The sequence below is a fragment of the Oryctolagus cuniculus genome, chromosome 15 (genome assembly GCF_051225735.1).
Source record: "Oryctolagus cuniculus isolate XC-2025 breed Fujian yellow rabbit chromosome 15, ASM5122573v1, whole genome shotgun sequence".
Classification (NCBI taxonomy): Eukaryota; Metazoa; Chordata; class Mammalia; order Lagomorpha; family Leporidae; genus Oryctolagus; species Oryctolagus cuniculus.
In genome coordinates this window covers 30,128,354-30,148,160 of record NC_142881.1, presented here as the reverse complement: position 1 = coordinate 30,148,160, position 19,807 = coordinate 30,128,354, and the positions used below count along the sequence as shown (strand labels likewise).

Sequence of the window (19,807 nt, the reverse complement as noted above, 5' to 3'; positions counted from 1 at the left end):
TGTTGCAGCCAATTGGGGAATGAACCAGCAGATGGAAGACTTCTCTTTCTCTCTGCCTCTCCTCTCTCTGTGTAGCTCTTTCAAATAAATAAATTTAAAAAATCTTAAAAAAAAAAAAAAAGAGTTCATATACTTCCCCTTCCTTCATGGTAGAGGGGAGAGCCTGCCTGGTAAGGGAAGGGCTGTCCTGAAAACCCTGCCCATAACTCTTCCACCCTGCGCAGGCACAGGGCTGCCCTCACAATAATGGGTTTTGGTCCTGCTTTCTCCATCACAGCAACACAAACCAACCACACAGGGCAATCCATAAGTGGCCCCAATTTTCAGCCTAAGTCCTGCAAATCCTACCACCCAGTGGGTGGTTCCATGAGTACAGTGATTATCTCTTCTAAGAATCAAAGGTTGGATAGGTAGACTTGATGATGTATGTGATTTATTCATTTGTCTTATATTCATTTACTTACTAATAATTGTTTTCTAAAATATTTATTGCACATCTTTTCTGGGAACCCAGCAGTAAATGAGAGAAGATTGCTTGTTCTTATTGGTCTTACCTTGTATTCAGGGTAGAAAGAAAGGCAGTGTGCAAAGAAGAAAAGTACTAGATCATGATAAGTGTTAAAGAGAATTAAGCAAGGTGAGGTGGTAGCAGGTGGGTGAGTGGTTATTTCCAGTTAGGAGTTGAAGAAATGACTCTGTGAGGAGATTAAGCTGAGCTGTGAAGGACAAAGGATTGACCCTGAAGGACATGTCATGGAGAAGGGCAGAAGGGAGAGCAACTTGAGAAGTTACAGTCAAGCAAAGGCTGTGGGTTAGAAGCAAGCTTGGCATGATCAAGGCTTAGAAAGAACATGGGCATGACAGGAGCAGTGCAGGCAAAGAGGAAAGTGGAGAGCATTGAATTCCATCCCAGGGTGCTTTAAGTTCTCACCAAGAAATAGCCACAAATCCCACCAGGGCCTAAGGTCAGCTGCAGACCTGCACCTTCTCTCATGGAACTGTACTTTTTGTTTGCTCTTTTCTGGCAGTTCAAAAATATGAAGTATAAAGACAAACGTTTAAGGATCATGAATGAGATTCTCAGTGGAATGAAGGTAAGCAGCCAAGGATAGGTGTCCTGTGTGCAATGACAGAGCAGTGGGTTTCTTGGCCTAAAATCCTAGTTGAGGGTGTGGAGTCCTGCTTCTGGGCCTGTTGTGTGTCATGTGACTCCTGATTCATCTATCTACAAGTCTCTGGTTTTATCTCCTACCACCCTCCCAGGCCCTCTTTTGAAATTTGATTTCTACCTATTCACCCTAAATTGTTTCTTGGTTTTGTTTTTACATTTTACTGAAAAAAGTTTAAAACATACACAAAAGTAGAGGGAATGATATAATGAACCCCTATGGACCTATATTACCCAACCCCAGCAGTTACAGCACTATCTAACTAGTTTCATCTATGTACCTACTCCTGCTAGATTATTTTAATGCAAATCTCAGGGATCCTATAGGTTCATTCATGAATACTTCACACTTACCTCCAAGACAAAGACTTCCTTTTTAACATAACCACAATACTATCATTATCCCCATCCTGCCCAAAAACTAAGTCATTATTTGATGCCACCAAATCTCCCCAATTGTTTCACACTTTTTTTTTTTTTTTTTAATTATTGGCTAGTTTGAATAAGGGTTCAAAAACTGTTCCAGCATGGTGTTGATAATGCTTTCGGCCTACAACAGTCTCTCTCACTTTCTGTCATGTTGAAGAAACCGGATTATAAACTAATAGAGCTAGAGGCTTGGTTAGATATAGATTATTTTCTGGGGAGATCAGGTGACTTTCAAGTGGTACATGTGCTTCCAGACAACAGCAAAGATGACTGCTCAGCAGGGCCCCATTTGGTCAGCCTGGTTCACCCCCTATAGAATTTTCTGCTGTTGTTTTCTCTGTGGAGGTGATTTGTGACCCTGGCAGCATTTTAGCATCACCTGAGAAGTTTATTAAACACATCAATTCTAGGCTGCACTTTAAGTCACTTATTTTATTGGGTGGAATGGGCATTTAGTCTAGTGGTTAAGATATCACATCCATCATGAGAATACTTGGGTTCGGTTCCTGGCTCTGGCTCCTGAACCATTCTGGAGAATGAACCAGCAAGTGAGAACTCTTTTCTTTTCTCACATTTTGAGAGGCAGACAGATAAAGAGCTCCCATATGCTAGTTCATTTCACAAATGCCCACAATGACTGGGGCTGCTCTGGGGTAGAAGACAGGACTGGAAAATTCAATCCAAGTCTCCCACATGGATGACAGGAACCCAACTGTTTGAACCATCATCACTTCCCCTTGGGGATGCATTAATGGGAAGCTGGAGTCAGGAGCTGAAATCAGGAATTGAACCCAGGACTCCAATATGGAATGCAGATGTCTTAAGCAGCATCTTAACCACTGGGCTAAATCTACGCCTCTCAAACTATTTAAATTGGACCCTCTGTGAGACTCAGGCAACTGTTTTTTAAAAACTCTCTAGCAGATTTTAATATGTAGCCATGGTTGAAAACCACTGTGGTAAAAATCTTATGAACATTACCTAGATTTATTATTTAATTAGGAGTTGCATAGGGTTGAGTTTTTTTTTTTTTTTTTTTTTTTTTTTGACAGGCAGAGTGGACAGTGAGAGAGAGAGAGACAGACAGAGAGAAAGGTCTTCCTTTGCCATTGGTTCACCCTCCAATGGCCGCCGCGGCCGGCGCGCTGTGGCTGGCGCACCGCGCTGATCCGATATCAGGAGCCAGGAGCCAGGTGCTTCTCCTGGTCTCCCATGGGGTGCAGGGCCCAAGCACCTGGGCCATCCTCCACTGCACTCCCTGGCCACAGCAGAGAGCTGGCCTGGAAGAGGGGCAACCGGGACAGAATCCGGCGCCCCAACCGGGACTAGAACCCAGAGTGCCGGTGCTGCAGGCAGAGGATTAGCCTAGTGAGCCGCGGCGCCGGCTAGGGTTGAGTTCTTTTTTTAAAGAGTACTATTATAATTTTTTATTCCTTTGGCATTTATTAACTGGAATCCTATAAGAATTCTCTTATGTGCAGTCAGTAGTGAGAGTTCCTGCTGGAGAGTAACTAGCTGGTTACTGTTGGGTGAAGTCTGTACAAGGTAGGCAGGATGAATGAATGCTTGTTCCTTTCCCTCTATTTACCAGCTTTCAGAATAATGTATTGTAAATAATAAAGGTGTCTAGTAAGTTTTGACTGAAAGCATCTTAACATTATTCTGAACTTCTTGAAAATAAACAAAGGTCCCTTTTTAACTCTTTGATATTGCTCCACACAGCTCTGTTGTCTTTCTGCCAATGTGGCAAAATGAAAACATACTTGATTTGTGGTCTCAGCTCTGTCACTTGTTGGTTTAGTGATTCTAGGCAAGTTATTTGGCCAATCTCGGCTTGTTTCCTTATTGTTTAAATGGAGGCAGTAGCTCACCTCAGTTTTCCCAGAATTTCCCATGTTTTAGCACTGAAAGGCCTGTGTCCTAGGCAAGTCCTGTGTCCTGAAAGGCCTTTAGTCCCAGGCAAACTGGGACAATTGGGCAAACTAAGGTTGTTACAGGATTAAGTGAAATAATATGTGTAAAATGCTTTGTAATAGACTGTCAGCAAATACAAGCTACTTTTCTGTAGTCATGCTTTATAATCTGGATTTTTATCTTTCCCTTCAATTTTGGGAAGTATATTTTAAAACATAGGGGTGGGTCAGATGCTCCTGGTGACCTTTTGGGGGCAACAATATGAACTGTCCTCTTTTCTAATCTAATAGATCCTGAAATATTTTGCCTGGGAGCCTTCATTCAAAGACCAAGTCCACAACCTTCGGAAGAAAGAACTCAAGAACCTGCGGACTTTTGCTTACATGCAATCTGTGGTCATGTTCCTCTTGTATTTAACTCCAGTGCTGGTGAGTAGCAGAGGAGCCAGTGACTCGTAGGTTTGGGGCCTGGGTCAGCTTCTTGAAGATGAGGTTCTGTTCTTCATACACTTCCCACCACCTGTAGGCCTGATCTCAAGATCCTGGGAACTTATCCCACCTCCTCTAGCCCCCATACTGTTAGGCCTACCTTGTGCCCCTGAACTGTAGCTTCACCCTTGTGTACTGTTGGGTTGCTGGGTAGCCCAGAGCAAATGTTCAGAATGTTCAGCATGAATGTGGTATCCAAGACTGATATACCCAGGAGGCTTCTGGTCTTCCCGGGGAAGGTGATGTGGGGCTATAATGAAGTAACGCTGATATAGGAGTAACGCTAAAAATCCATCAATTGCCTTTGTGCAGGGTGTGTCCTCCTCTCCTGCGCTCAGTTTTCCCGTCTGTAACATGAGGAGGTTGGAATAATCTTGGAATAACCCCTAAGCCTCTTCCACTGTGATCTACTCTATTCCTGAAACATAGCACAAGCTGGCTTGGCACTTTTAGGAATAAATCGCTCGTGATCTTGCTCTCTCCAGGTGTCTGTGACCACATTTTCTGTTTATGTCCTGGTGGACAGCAACAATATTTTGGATGCAGAAAAGGCCTTCACCTCCATCACCCTCTTCAATATTCTGCGCTTTCCCATGAGCATGCTTCCCAATGTGATCTCCGCCATGCTCCAGGTAGGCAGGGACTCTCACTACTGACTGCACATCTGTAGTTAACAGCCTTAGAGTCCAGAATGACTGGTCTGCCACATCCCACATCTGACTTCTGCTGGGGAACTTACAATTAGACAGATCCGTCTGGTCCCTGGAGATCAATGGTTTGAACTTAGAAAACTCACGAGCTCCCTGAGCACCAGTTAATCTGACTATAAAATGAGAAAAATCATACAAATTTTATCTGCCTTTTAGGGTGACAATCTCGTAAAAGCATCTAATGAGATGATTATGATTGGCCACGGTGCTGGGAACATTTCCCAGCTCTGTTTACTCCATATTTGCCCAAGGCTTTTGAGATATTGATACAGCATTAGGCAAATTTGGCACAGAGAGGAAAGACCCTCTGTTTGTATGAACCCATGTGGTGCTAACACCAAATGCAATGTGGGAGCTCCAAGCTGTCAGAAAATGAATCTTGAATGGGCCAGAGGGGGTATCTGGGTTCTGAAAACTGAAACTGAGCACAGTCACTGAGATAGGCCACGAACCAGGCCCCAACAGGCTGATGGGGGCCTAAATGACATGGTGGAGTGTGGTGACCTGATTTCTCCTGGAAGCAGGCAGGCTTCTGGCCATAGAAAGTACTGGAATTTAGAAGAAGGTCTTTGTGTCCTGAAGAGTATGAGGAAAGACAAATTTGACCAGTAAAGAAACAACATGCTTTTTAAAAACAAAAACAAAAACCAAAACAAAAACATATAACTCATTACATAGATAGGAAAAGAAAGATTGGCAAAGGTGTCAGCTCCCTGCATTCCTGTCCCACAGGATAACACTGAGCCCAAAGAGGTCAGATGATAATGCAGCGTCTGTTTCTCAGGGGTGGACCCATGCAGCAGCTAAGCAGGTGTTACTAGGTAGAAAGCCTAGTACTTTGGCGGAGCCTTGGTGACAATGAGAAACCATCGCATGGCAGTCTCCCTGCAATCTGGGGAGTAAGGGGGGAAGCAAGGGAGAAATGTACTTGTAGGGGCTGTAGAAGCTTCCAGAAATCCTCCCAAGTTCTCATCCTCCAGGGGCCCTACAGGAAGCTCTGCCAACACTAAGTTCAGCTGAAATTTAACTTTGCCTATGTGGAAATGGGTAAGGTCACCATGATGCCATGGCCAGTCCCTCTACAGAGTCACTGTAGCTCACCTCGGATACTTAGATGAACCATCAAGGCGTGGACTCAGCTGAACAAGAGCAAGCCATGGGGCTGGCGCAGTGGTGAAGCAGGTTAAGCTGCTGCCTGCAGAGCTGTCATCCCGTATGGGCACTGGTTAGTCCTGGCTGCTCCACTTCAGATCCAGCTCCCTGATAATGTGCCTGGGAAGGCAGCAGATGGCCCAAGTGCTTGGGCCTCTGCACTCGCATGGGAGACCTGGATGAAGCTCTTGGCTCCTGGCTCCTGGCTCCAGCCTGGCTCAACCTTGGCCATTGCAGCCATTTGACGAGTGAGCCAGTGGATGGAAGACTCTCTCTCTCTCTCTCTTTTCTCTCTCTCTCTCTCTCTCTATATATATATATATACACACACACACACACATATATATATATATTCTATATACTCTCTATATATGTATATGTATATCTGCCTTTCAAATAAATAAATAAATAAATCTTAAACAAACAAACAACAACAACAAAACAATAGCAAGCCAGGGGCCAGTTAACAGAACCAGGCAGAAGTTAGAGTTTTATTGTAGAAGAAGTAGGAGATAGTTTCTAGAATTGGAGCCAGAGATAGAACTCCTTGAGTTTTCTGAAAGGCTAAAAAATGGTGTCTTACTTTCCAGAGCGGGGAACTCCCAGGACTGTGGCGTGGTTTAGTCCGTGGTGGGGGTGGCTTTTTCCTACTGTGCCAAATGACAAAGTTGGACTCCCCTCCCTTCTCATGCTTGCTGCTCAGTTCTTCAGATCCTTTGTGTTCCTCTGCAGGCCAGTGTTTCCGTGGATCGGCTAGAGAAGTACTTGAGCGGGGATGACTTGGACACATCTGCAATTCAACGTGACCCCAATTTTGGTAAATGGGTTTGGAAGTTGCTTATATACAGTGCTGGCACCGGAATTTGAAATACAAGGCCTTAGCAACAGCAAACTAATTAAAAAGGGAGGGATAGGGAATTGTGCTTGCTTAATAAGCATCCTGTTTTTACTTAAATTATGTTTCCACTTAGAGCAGATTGCTAAGCTAGATTGCTAGGCAAAGCTGGGCCAGTTGTTCTGAGAATAAGCCGGAAGTCTTGCAGAGGAGCACAAAAGCAGGAATCAGGATGGAGGCAAGGCTATGGGGTTGGGAAGGAGGCCTGGAGGGAAAGACCACTTGAGTTTTGGAGGTTCGAAGGATTGGAGAGCAGTTATAGCCAGAGAGAACAGAGAGGAGGGAATGCCAGGGGAGAACTGATAGGAGGTGGAGTTCACAGCAGGGGACTGGGCTGCGAAGGGCTGGGGAATGCTCTGGGAGCAGCTGTGACTCAAGAATCCTGGTGAGCAGCAGGCTTGCTACTCCTGAATCAAAGGACTTCATATGCAGGCCACTTCGGGCTCATCCTGGGAACTTCTGTTTGCCTCCTGTTAGCTACCACCTAACAGAGGCACGCTTAAGAGCTAATGGAGGAAGCAGACAAAGAGGACTGTGGAAGGGCAGACAGGAGGACCTACACTGGACTAAAATGGGGGACTTTTTTCTCAATAGACAAAGCTCTGCAGTTTTCTGAGGCCTCCTTTACCTGGGACCGGAATTTGGAACCCACAATCCGAAAGTGAGTTGCTACCTTTCCATACTGCTATTCTTTTTGAAAAAGGATTTATTTTTATTTGAAAGGCAGAATGAAAGAGAGAGAGAGAGAGAGAGAGGTATCTTCCATCCTCTGATTCACTCCCCCAAATGCCCACAACAGCTAGGGCTAGGCCAGGCCAAAGCCAGCAACCTGGAACTCCATCAGGGTCTCCCATGTGGATGCTAGGAACCCTGGTACTTGGGCCATCATCTGCAGCCTTCCTAGGGGTATTCACAGGAAGCTGGATTGGAAGCAGAGGAGCTGGGACTTGGACTGGAAGTCTGATATGGGATGTAGGTGTCTTGAGCAGTGGCTTAATCCACTGTGCCATAACACTGGCCCCCATCCAGCTGTTCTTTAGCATTCTCCTTGCCTGTCCTGTTCCCACATGGGAATAATAAAACACATGGGTACATCTTGGCAACTCATGACAAGAGCCTAGGGTGATTACTGATGTCATAAACAAGAGTGTCAATTTGTTAAGTCAACAACAGGAGTCACTGTGCACTTACTCCTCATGTAGATCTCTGTCCTTAATGTGCTGTACATTGTGATTTAATGCTATAACTAGTACTCAAACAGTATTTTTCACTTTGTGTTTCTGTGTGGGTGCAAACTGTTGAAATCTTTACTTAATATATGCTAAACTGATCTTCTGTATATAAAGAGAATTGAAAATGAATCTTGATATGAATGGAAGAGGAGAGGGAGCGGGAAAGGGGAGGATTGCGGGTGGGAGGGAAGTTATGGGGGGGGGCATTGTAATCCATAAGCTGTACTTTTGAAATTTATATTCATTAAATAAAAGTTAAAATTAAAAAATAAAAAAACACATGGGAAACAAACTATGTATATGAGTTTAGTTATAGTAGTGCAGGCTAAACCCTTAGAGGGATGAGCTGAGAGCAAAGATCTGAGCCTTTTTCCCTTAACTACCTTTGCTGTCCTGCTTCCCCATTATGGGGCTGTGAATGTACAGCTGAGAACCCATCAAGATATTTCTTCTCTCAATTGTAGATGGAAGTAGTGCAGGGTTAGCAAGAGGCCCCAGGTCTCTGGGGGTGGTACAGGATACAGGCAAGGATCTGAACTCAATTTAAATTCATTCTTTCATTTAAAAATAGTAATCAGCAACATTGAATCTGGCTTGTCTCCCCAGACTGGACAATGGCAGCTACCTCTATAAGATTCAAGTTCAGATCTGGAGTGTTACATAAAAATAACCCATTCCCTCACACTACTCTGTAAGCCACCTCGTCTATCATGCAGATGTGCTATCCTAAGCCTTCCCCCGCCCCTTGCCATGCTGTTGCACATAGTGTGTCTCTTGAACACTATGTATAACAACACACCCAGCTCACCCACTGAGGTCAGCACACAAAGTACTCCTGGAACCTAAGCAGGCCATGTCTTTCCTTCTTCACAACGAGCACACCTTATCATGTCTTTGCTATATATATGACTTCCAGCCCTTCTGTCCTATTCCTGTATAGCCTTTAACATGAACCCTAGAGCTAGTCCCAGGGTGAGTCAGGGCAGGAGCTCTGCTCCAAACACAACGAACCCAAAAGTTTTCCTTTGCAGAGAGGATACTGGACACAACTCCTAGTATACTGTTATAAGTCTGGGAAAAGTTCAGCTTCAGGGGAAGGTTCAGAAAGACTAAGAACACGTTCCTGTTGTTCTAGAAACTTAAATAAGATTCGTGCACAATTCCTGGTAATCTCACTCAATGTGGGCCCCACGTGCTCAGCCAGACAAAGTCAAATCCTCAAGGCATCTACTTTCAGTTTGAATAACTAATGTGGGGGAATATTGGTCTATTCATACCCAGTTAAGGCTGGCGCCGTGGCTCAATAGGCTAATCCTCCACCTTGTGGCGCCGGCACACCGGGTTCTAGTCCTGGTCGGGGCACTGGATTTTGTCCCTGTTGCTCCTCTTCCAGGCCAGCTCTCTGCTGTGGCCCAGGAGTGCAGTGGAGGATGGCCCAAGTGCTTGGGCCCTGCACCCCATGGGAGACCAGGAGAAGCACCTGGCTCCTGCCATCGGATCAATGCAGTGCGCCGGCCACAGCGTGCTGGCCGCAGCGGCCATTGGAGGGTGAACCAACGGCAAAAGAAGACCTTTCTCTCTGTCTCTCTCTCTCACTGTCCACTCTGCCTGTCAAAAAAAAAAAAAAAAAAAAGTTTAGAAATGGAGGTCCTTAGTCAAGAGGAAGTAACCCTCTGGGCTTACACAGCTCAGGAGTGGCAGAGCTAGGTCACCAGGTTCCCACTAGGGAACTAGTGATACAAGCTAGCTCACCAGGTTCCCACTAGTTTCTTACTTAAAGGTAACAAGTTTGTTCTAGAATTTTTCCATTGAAAACCCACATCTGTCTCAATTAGATTATGGATGAGTTGGATACATTTGGGATTTTTTTCTCATGTTTTAGAGCTAAAAAAATTTTTTTTTAAGAAGTGCTTTGGAAGCTGATAGATCCAAGTCAAATTTTCTAAACTTAGGGGTAAAATATGCCAATACCAGACTTCATGGAGCACACCATTTTCAAAGGTATCTCTTTTTTTTTTTTTTTCCAGTGTGAACCTGGACATTATGCCAGGCCAATTGGTGGCTGTGGTAGGGACTGTGGGTTCTGGGAAATCCTCTTTAATGTCAGCGATGCTGGGAGAAATGGAAAATGTCCACGGGCACATCACCATCAAGGTAAGAGGGAATGCCAGTGCAGAAGGTTTCTGACCCTTTCCTGTAGGCCACTCTGTGCTCACTAGTAGGTGCCTTGGAGATACTGGGTAGATTTGTGACCTGTAGATTCTCTGCCCAGTCCCGCACTGATCCGAAGCCAGGAGCCAGGTGCTTCTCCTGGTCTCCCATGCGGGTGCAGGGCCCAAGCACTTGGGCCATCCTCCACTGCACTCCTGGGCCACAGCAGAGAGCTGGACTGGAAGAGGAGCAACAGGGACAGAATCCAGTGCCCCAACCAGGACTAGAACCCGGTGTGCTGGCGCCACAGGCGGAGAATTAGCCTATTGATTCATGGCGCCGGCCTAGGCCAGGGCTTTAACCCGCTGCGCCACAGCACCGGCCCCCTTTCTCCTCTTCAACATACTGACATCATTCCCTAATTTGCCAGTCTCTAATGAGCTAATTTGCATTTTAAAGAAAAAGTTTTCTGTAGCAAAGATGACTATAGATTTTTTTAAAAGATTTATTTATTTATTTGAAAGGCAGAGTTACAGAGAGGCAGAGAGAGAGAGAGAGGACTTCCATCCGATGGTTTACTTCCCAGATGGCTGCAACAGCCAGAGCTGTGCCAATCTGAAGCCAGGAGTTTCTTTCAGGTCTCCCACACAGGTACAAGGGTCCAAGCAATTGGGCCATCCTCTACTGCTTTCCCAGGCCATAGCAGAGAGCTGGATCAGAAATGGAGCAGCCGGGACTTGAACTGGTGCCCATATGGGTTGCTGGCGCTAGAGGCTGAGGCTTTAACCTGCTGCACCAGAGCGCTGGCCCGATGACTATAGGTTTCACTGGCTTCCTAAGCCTTGTGGGAAGCTTTTCATTGCTAACTCTTAACTGAGTTCTTCCTCAAACACAGGCATTTGTCAACTCCATCTCTTTAGATTTGATCTGCTCTGTATATCATTTTGGCTTTAGTTCTTGCTTCCTAAAATGTTATCAGTATCATTCTTCTTTCAATATTCTTTCAAGGATCATGGCTACAAAAGAATAGCACAAAAAACAGAGTAGGGCTGGTGCTGTGGCATAGCAGGTAAGGTTACCACCTGTGACATCAGCATCCCAGTTGGGCGCCAGTTCAAGTCTTGGCTCTCCACTTCCTATCCAGCTCCCTGCTAATGTGCCTGGGAAAGCAGCAGAGGATGGCCCCAGTGTTTGGATCCCTGCACCACACTGGAGACTTGGAGGAAGCTCCTGCTCCTGGCTTGGCCTGGCCCAGCCCCTGCCATTGTGGCCACTTGAGTGAACCGATGGATGGAAGATCTCTTTCTCTCTCTGTAACTCTTTCAAATAAACAAATAAATCTTTTTTAAATTTAAAAATAAAAAACGGAGACTTTAAATGTTAAAGAGGAAATTGATTCTTTCTCCTCAGTCAGTACAATAAATGCATGCACATTAATAAATACCAGAGACTTAGTCAGCCTGCTACACAGGTCTTCAAATCTAAGCTGCGTTTGTCCTGCCCCTTTCTGCCAGCCCATCTTCCCCCCGGAATTTCTGAAGGTACAACGGTCATATGGCCTTATCCCTTCCTTTCCAGGGCACCACTGCATATGTCCCACAGCAGTCCTGGATTCAGAATGGCACCATAAAGGACAACATCCTGTTTGGAGCAGAGTTTGATGAAAGAAGGTACCAGCGAGTTCTGGAGGCATGTGCACTCCTCCCAGACTTGGAAATATTGCCTGGAGGAGACCTGGCCGAGATTGGAGAGAAGGTACATGGGACAAAAAGAGAGCTTGAAGGGTGAAGAAATATTGAGGGGGGGAAATGAGGATAATGGTGAAGCAGCACACAGGAATAGCATAATGAATTAATTTTGATAATCATGTTTGGAGCAAACACCAGGAAACACATGCCTGTGCTGACTGACCACAACATTCAATGCCAATAAGTCAGAATGTTTAGGCGTTGTATCCAGAAGCAAATACAGGAATCGTGTAATCTGAATCAAAGATCATGAGGCAAAGGACCTAAAGCCTAAGTTCATGGTGATTAGTCCAATGCTTGACCTCACAGGTGACAGGGAAAAGGTGGGCAAAGAACCCCATTTCCTGATTCTATCTACTTGTGCATGTCAGTGAGGCCAGAAGAGGGTTCTAGTAATCTACTTCAGACACTTTAGAAACTTACTGTGAATTATTTTCTCATGTTATGAATGCCCTTCTTAAAAATAACTGTACTGTATCTATTATATAGATATAATTTATTTATAAATTTCTGATTATCTCATATTTAGGATGTTTTCACCCTCCCTCTCCATTACAAAAAAAATAAATATAGCAATCTTTTGGAGAGAAATGTTAGGAAACCAGTAAAGGTATTGCTCTAGTGTGATTTATGTCCATTGATTTGCCATATATTTATTGAATACCTACCAGATACTATTTTTACTGCTGGAATTACATTCATGAACAAAATAGATAAAACAGCTGCTCAGTGCAGGGCAGCCGGTCTAGAGGTTAAAATGTCAGTTGGGATGCCTGCATCCCATACAGGACCACCTGTCTCCCCTCCTGATTCCAGCTTCCTGCTAATGTGCCCCTTAGGAAGCAGCAAATGATGGTTCAAGTAGTGGGTTCCTGCCACCAACGTGGGAGACTCATATTGAGTTCCATGCTGCCTGGCCCAGCCACAGCTTTTATGGGGATTTGGGAAAGAGCAGAGGTGCTCTCTCTGTCTCTGCCCCTCTCTCAAATAAATAATTTTTTTAAAAAGATTCATTTGTTTATTTAAAAGGAAGAGAGACAGAGGAACAAAGGAGAAGAGAGAGAGAGAGAGAGAGAGAGAGAGAGAATCTTTCATCTGCTGCTTCATTCCCCAAATTCCCACAACAGCCAGGGCTGAGCCTGGCCAAAGCCAGAAGCCCAAAATTCCATCCAGGTCTTCCACACAGTTGGTAGGGGACCCAATGATATGGAGAACCAGGCAAGGAGTTAGAAGAGGTAGATTAGTTGGAATTTCTGCCAGCCCAACATTGTAATTTTATCCCTTCAGTTGTCAGTTTGATATGCCCAACTTATGATACATCAGTGCTTCATCCAGGACCAGGAAGGAGGACATTTCACGATAGCCATATAGAATTTAAACTCCATGTAAAGGAGCCATAAAAATTCCAAAAAGCATTAGGCATGCTAAACCCCACCCCATTTGTATATTCAATTAGGGAACTACTCTCTACTTTATAGAAGAGACTGATAATGTAGGAGGGGCCCTTCTCTCACTCATGACCATGCTTGGGGATCCTTCTCAGACCTCCCTCTCCCCCGCTTTCCCCTCATGGGAAACGTTCTGGCCTATTCACAATAGGTATCTTTCCATGTGGGTGACCCACACCTATGTGCAAATGTGTATTCAGTTTCTTTCTCTCTCTCCTTAAATAAATCATGCTCTCACTTGTACACTATTAAGGATGCCTCTGTTTTGAACCCTCTTATCTCTGTGGGAGCAAGAAACTGGGATAAAAATGAAGATGTGGCTAAGGAGTTGTGCTTCATAGAAATTATTGTCTTCTTCAGGGTATAAATCTCAGTGGTGGTCAGAAGCAGCGCATCAGCCTGGCCAGAGCTTCCTATCAAAACTCAGACATCTATATTCTAGATGACCCCTTGTCAGCCGTGGATGCTCATGTGGGAAAACATATTTTCAATAAGGTCTTGGGACCCAATGGCCTATTGAATGGCAAGGTGAGAAGTCACTCCAAGTGATGAAGGTATAAGGGTGAGTGGGATGCGTGTGGGGTTGGGAGATGCAGGGGATTCCATACATCTCCAAGGACAGCTGTGGTCCTGAAGCAGATTTCCTGTTTACCTGCCCTCTGGACTCCTGAGGAGATGCAGTGTCAGACTGGTCGATCATCTTGTAGACCATCCTATAAAGGCTCCCAAAATGAGGTCATGGCTTATGCCAGGGCTAGGTTATTGGAGCCTTATCCTGTGGCTCTGAGAGTGAGTCTTTTAGGATGATTATTTATGATAAAAAGTCCTTTGGGAACTGTGATTAGGGTAATAAACATATTTGGCCATTGTCACCCTCCCCTCATTCCCGCACAGATCTCATAAGACCCTTGGAATTTCCTGATTGGAGTATCTTCTGTTATTCATCATGAGCCCCTTTTCATCACTGAGTTTGTGCTATTGAGATGACTTAGGGTAGGGCCCCAAATAGCCTCAGTATGGGACTGATCACCAGAAAGACTAAGGATTAGAGGGTTGGAATTTTCAGCCTTATTTACTGACCTCCAGGAGGAAAGGGGTGGGGGTTTGGGGGATGAGATTGTGTTATCACAATTCTAAGACAATGAGATGTGGAGCTGGAGAGTGCATCAAGGTGTGGTGTTGAAGTGGGGTGCAGGAGAGGGAAGGGCAGACAAGAGAGGGCACGAAAACTCCACACTCAACCACACCTTGCCCTGTGCATCTCTTTCGTTTGGCTGCTCCTGAGTTTTATCGTTTATAATACACTGGTAAATGTAAGTAAAGTATTTTCCTATGATCTGTGAGCCTTTCTAGTATATTATGGAACCTGAAGAGGGGTCTATGGAAACTTTCAGTTTTGCTACTGGTATCTGAAGTGGCTGAAGTCTTATGAAACCGAGCCCTGTCTGTACTAACTCTAGGTAGTTGGTGTCATAATTGAGTTAAGTTGTTGAACACTCAGCTGAAACAGGACAATTCATTGGTGTCAGAAACACTCCTGAGGCCCAAGCAGTTTACCTTGCTGGTGGGACACAGGGCATTCTGCAAGTCCTGAAACTGTGCTCTAGGAGGAGCTCTCCGTGGAATTCTTGCTTACTGTGAGAAGCCTTTGCCTGGAAAAGATTATTCACCCTAACCAGAAATAATGCCCAACATGCACTGAGTACTCACTGTGCCTTCACCTTTTACTAAGCCTTTTAACCACATGTTCTCATTGGATTCATGTAATGGCCTTGTAAGATAGTACAGATAAAGTAGCCAGAGTAAGTCACAAGAACTGATTGTAGGTGAAGACTGGGCTTTCTCTACCATGGGTAAATTGATACATTTGTCCAGACACAGCAAGCTGAATCAGAGGTAGGGAGTGACAAAGGCCTGCTCTTGATAACAGTGTACTTCACTTGGCACTGGGCAATGAGACTAAAATTGTATTTGGCCTGTTCCCTTCAAGACTTTTTGAATCCTGCTAGTCAGAGGATAGCAGGGTTGGTGACAACTGGGCTGCTGTCCCATTGAGCCCTTTGCTTCTCTCTTGTATTTCTCATTATCTTTCCAATTCCTGAGCCTGGCTTCTGTCCTTTAGGCCTTCTTGGTTTCATTCATTCATACCTATGCAGTACCTACCCAGTACCACATGCGTTACAAAGACTGGGTATGCCTAGATGGAAAGATCTGGTCTTTGCTTCATATAGCTCACGATCTAATGAGAAAGCCTACAGAAAAGAAATAATACTAATATTATAGTATAAGTGTTGTTTTAGTGGTAGACTATACAACCTACAACAGAAATATTGAAGGAATATCAGGAAAGGCACCAGAAGAGCTGGCTTTGAGCTGAGACTAAAGGAATGAGAATCTCTTGGATATTCCTGGTAAGAGAGATCTGGTCTCTATGCAGTGATGAAGTAGAGAGCAGAGAACAGGCAGTGGACTTAGGGTATCTCTCCAGAAGCCCATCTCAACCTCATATCCCCTTGACTGAGCCTTTTAACTGACACGTGAGTGTTTGTCTTTGAGTGGTGTTCCTGTCTCAGTAGGCAATAGACAGGAATATAAAGGATGCCAAATCTCTAATACCAGGGAGGCGTGGCACTAAAAATAAAATGTTTTCCCTCACAACGTCTCTAACATGCTCAAATAATCTGGACAGTTCTTTTTAGTTCAGTTGGTTAGTTGGTAAGCAAAGGCTGGTAAGTGAAAGGCAATTACCAAGTTAATTTTATATGAATCCATTATAGTGACAGGCTCTGATCTCACATGACTTTCCTAAGCACAACCTTTGTCTGCCTAGGAATATGAAGGAGAATGTGTATGGAGCAAACCTCATTGTCAGTACAGGCAGATAACTCTGAACACATTCACGATGATAGGAGTCTTATTTTACACAAGTTTTATGATGAAGTGTGGGGAAGGAAAGAAGAAATAAAATAAGCCAACAGATCAGGACCACTTTTTGAAGCATAGTCCCAGACTGAATTGGCATGTTCATTTTTCCCTGTTTAGAGTAAGCCAGGGAAGATGGTGGACACAGGATGGTCAGCACAATTTAACATTATTTTTACAGACTCGACTGTTGGTGACACATAGCCTTCACTTTCTTCCCCAAGTGGATGAGATTGTGGTTGTGGAAAATGGCACCATCTTGGAGAAAGGATCCTACAGCTCCCTGCTGGCCAAGAAGGGAGTATTTGCTAAGAATCTGAAGATGTTTGTAAAGCATACGGATTCTGAAGGGGAGGTCACAGGTACATGAAGAGGGTTAGGACAAGATGAACTTAGAGCACCTGTGGGAATTGTAAGCCAGTCTCTAACCCTTGAACTAGATTTGCTAGTGAATTACCCAGAGATTCAAACTCCGTTCTTTCTGTGTTCTATGTCTTTATAAAGAAACACAGAAATTGAAATTCCATGCGTGGGCCAACCTGTAGCTTGTCCTGCTCATCAGGTCTCTGATGTGCTATGAAGGGGCACTCAGAAGGATACAAATAAAGGTTTGGGTGGGTAACCCTTGTCAGAGGAACATCAGTGGCACAAGGGACCTTCTTTTAAGGACACCATGCTCCCATGTACTCAGTTATACCTCCCACCTCAACCACATCAAAATCTACTAAAATCAGTTCTGGGACAGCTTCATGAGCTTGCACTAAAAGTATACTGCTGAATTCTTGATAAAGCCTAATAAAGTGATCATGATTAATATACCAAAAAGCACTAGACACTTGAACCAGCAAAAATGATGGCCATAGCATCATCTCACAGTAGATCATCAGAATAGCCCCTGGTATCACAGTCGGGATCACTAATAACTTAAAGTCAACAACAGCTCCAATTCCTGTGACCCTTCTTCAGGCCCTGCCAACAGTAGTCCTGTGTGTGGTCTGGTTCTGCGCTTCAGGTAGCAGTTACCAACAGGAGGTCAGCACTGAGAATGCAAGACCTGGAGGGTGTGGGGACATTACAGGAACCAGACAGATAAGGAAGTGGCTATTGATAGTACCCGTAAGTGGGAGCAAAACCTGACTGTGAGGTTAAGATCTATCACTCTGGGGAGCACAAGAGTCTGAAAGGAAAGTCTAAACCAGGAAGTCTGTAAGCATTGAAAGGACAGGGTAGGAACAATGACAGAATAATGTGGGTGACAGGGATCAAGAGCCAGGCCAGGAAAGTGAGGCGGGGGGGTATCAGGAATTAGCGGCTTTCCATCTACCTTTATATGTGCTAATGTAAAGGCCTGGAGAAAGCAAAAAGCACCTTTCAGGAGTAAGAATTTAAGTTCCCCCAGCAAAGGACAGTGTCTAAGGAGTTGTTGCTCAGTCAGCCATATCACCGGGACCTGGGCAATTATGCTAATCCTGAATGCTTTTTCCTGATTGGCCTGGATCTGAGTTCCTCAATTCTGTTATGAACTCTTGTGGGTGGATGGCCGTATCTGAAGAATCCTATCTTTTATGTATAAAAGACAGTTTGCAAAACAGCCCATTAGGCTCTTGTTCTGGTGAACATTGAGAAGTCATTTACAAGCAGAATTTACTGAGAATTAGCCTACTTTGTGTTGGTTATGGGATTTGAGCCTTGGTGGAATGAAAGAGGGGCAGGAAGGCAAGGTTAGCTGTGTTGATATTGGCTCTGTATCTTAGTTTCTGATTAGTTGCTGTCACGGAATACCCAAACTGGGTGGCTTAAACATCAGATTTATTGTCTTGTGCTTTTAGATGCTATAAGTACAAGATCAAGATGTCACCAATATTTATTCCTTGTTAATGTGACTGGAGGTGGGGGGGGGGAGGATCTGTTGAAGCCTCTCTTCTGACATCTGATGGTTTTCTAGCAATCTTTGTTGTTTCTGCTTATTGTTTTTGTTCCTCCTGTTTTTGTTTAGTTTCCTGAATTAATTCTATTAAGCCTGAATTCTTCCTTGTGTGTTGCCACTGAAGTCTGCTTGGTTGGCTTAGTGATCAGCTAATGATTGGACACAAAATTTTCTTAAGTGCCTAGAAGCAGTAAGTCTCTCAGAGGCTGAGAGGCTGTGTGTGTGTGTGTGTGTGTGTGTTGGGGCATATCTTCAACACTTCAGCAATTCCTACCTCTGCCTCAACCTTCGTTTCCTGCTTGCAGGAAGGCAGACGGTCAACCAGCAGTGAGAGATTAGGATCTTCTTGGGTCTTTCTGGGGAGCATACACAGACCTAAACATGGATTTTGTATTCTAGATTGCCAGGAACACATCAGAGATCAGAGACCCCTTGGACATCTTATTCCCCAACTTTTCCTTTTAAATTTTAGGTCAGCTTCTTATTTTCCCCAACTTTTATCACCACCTTACATAATTGTTACTGATTGGTTAAGCTAGCTCCAAGTTAGATCAACTAAACATAAACCCTGCGAATGGGGATTTTTTAGAGAATTCCAGACAGATGAGATAATGGCAGTTCTTCAGGAATAGAGTTTTGGGGGAGAGTTCTGAACCCACTCTGCCCCTTCTGTGACTGCTAGGCTGCTGGTTTTCACTGCTGTTGGTTTCCTAGGCTACAGAAGCTGAGGCGAGGGGGATTGAAAGTGAGCAAGATAGACTGCCACAGGTCCTGTTGTTTTTACCAATATTCAGCCATTTTTTAAAAAATAAATGTTCCGGCCCGCACCGCGGCTCACTAGGCTAATCCTCCGCCTAGCGGCGCCGGCACACCAGGTTCTAGTCCCGGTCGGGGCGCCGGATTCTGTCCCCGTTGCCCCTCTTCCAGGCCAGCTCTCTGCTGTGGCCAGGGAGTGCAGTGGAGGACGGCCCAGGTGCTTGGGCCCTGCACCCCATGAGAGACCAGGAAAAGCACCTGGCTCCTGGCTCCTGCCATTGGATCAGCGCGGTGCGCCGGCCGCAGCGCGCCGGCCGGGGCGGCCATTGGAGGGTGAATCAACGGCAAAGGAAGACCTTTCTCTCTATCTCTCTCTCTCACTGTCCACTCTGCCTGTCAAAAAATAAATAAATAAATAAAAATAAATGTTCCTTGGATTTTTGCAACCCTTTGATTAATTTGAGAGTTCAAAAAAATTCAGTTTTGACCATTTTTGCCAGTATATTCATTGCTTTTATGGAAGAACAAATTTCTGGAGATCCTTGTTCTACTATTCCCACTGCTACCTGTGCTACATTTTACATTTTTATTTTATTTTCGTGATACACTTTCAAGTGGTTTAAATGAATAAAAATTTGTCAAATGTTTGCAGCTTCAAGGTGGGCATTTTCAGTTTATACTCATCTCTTTAGTCAGTTCTGGGAATGGTGAATCTTCTATTTTTCTACTATTATCTATTTAAAAATCTTTTAAAGATTTATTTCTTATTATTTGAGAGGCAGTTACAAAGAGACAGAGAGAGAAACCTTCCATCCACTGGTTCACTCGCCAAATGGCTGCAACACCCATAGATGGGCCATACTGAAG

General features: G+C 44.5%; 1 protein-coding gene across 4 annotated transcripts in view; it reads left to right on the top strand.

Moving 5' to 3' along the window:
• The window catches only part of ABCC2 (ATP binding cassette subfamily C member 2), a 67,621-nt gene that overhangs the window by 25,644 nt on the left and 22,170 nt on the right, over positions 1-19,807 (top strand). For 2 of the 4 annotated variants that reach the window (XM_008270326.5, XM_089314514.1), the window contains exons 11-19: positions 1,029-1,094; positions 3,802-3,939; positions 4,485-4,631; positions 6,594-6,678; positions 7,351-7,417; positions 10,016-10,142; positions 11,718-11,894; positions 13,696-13,863; positions 16,439-16,619. In XM_008270326.5, the coding sequence (XP_008268548.2) occupies positions 1,029-1,094; positions 3,802-3,939; positions 4,485-4,631; positions 6,594-6,678; positions 7,351-7,417; positions 10,016-10,142; positions 11,718-11,894; positions 13,696-13,863; positions 16,439-16,619 (1,156 nt within the window). The remainder of the gene's footprint in view (positions 1-1,028; positions 1,095-3,801; positions 3,940-4,484; positions 4,632-6,593; positions 6,679-7,350; positions 7,418-10,015; positions 10,143-11,717; positions 11,895-13,695; positions 13,864-16,438; positions 16,620-19,807) is intronic. The other 2 variants (XR_016222025.1, XR_016222024.1) reach the window with 1 other exon arrangement.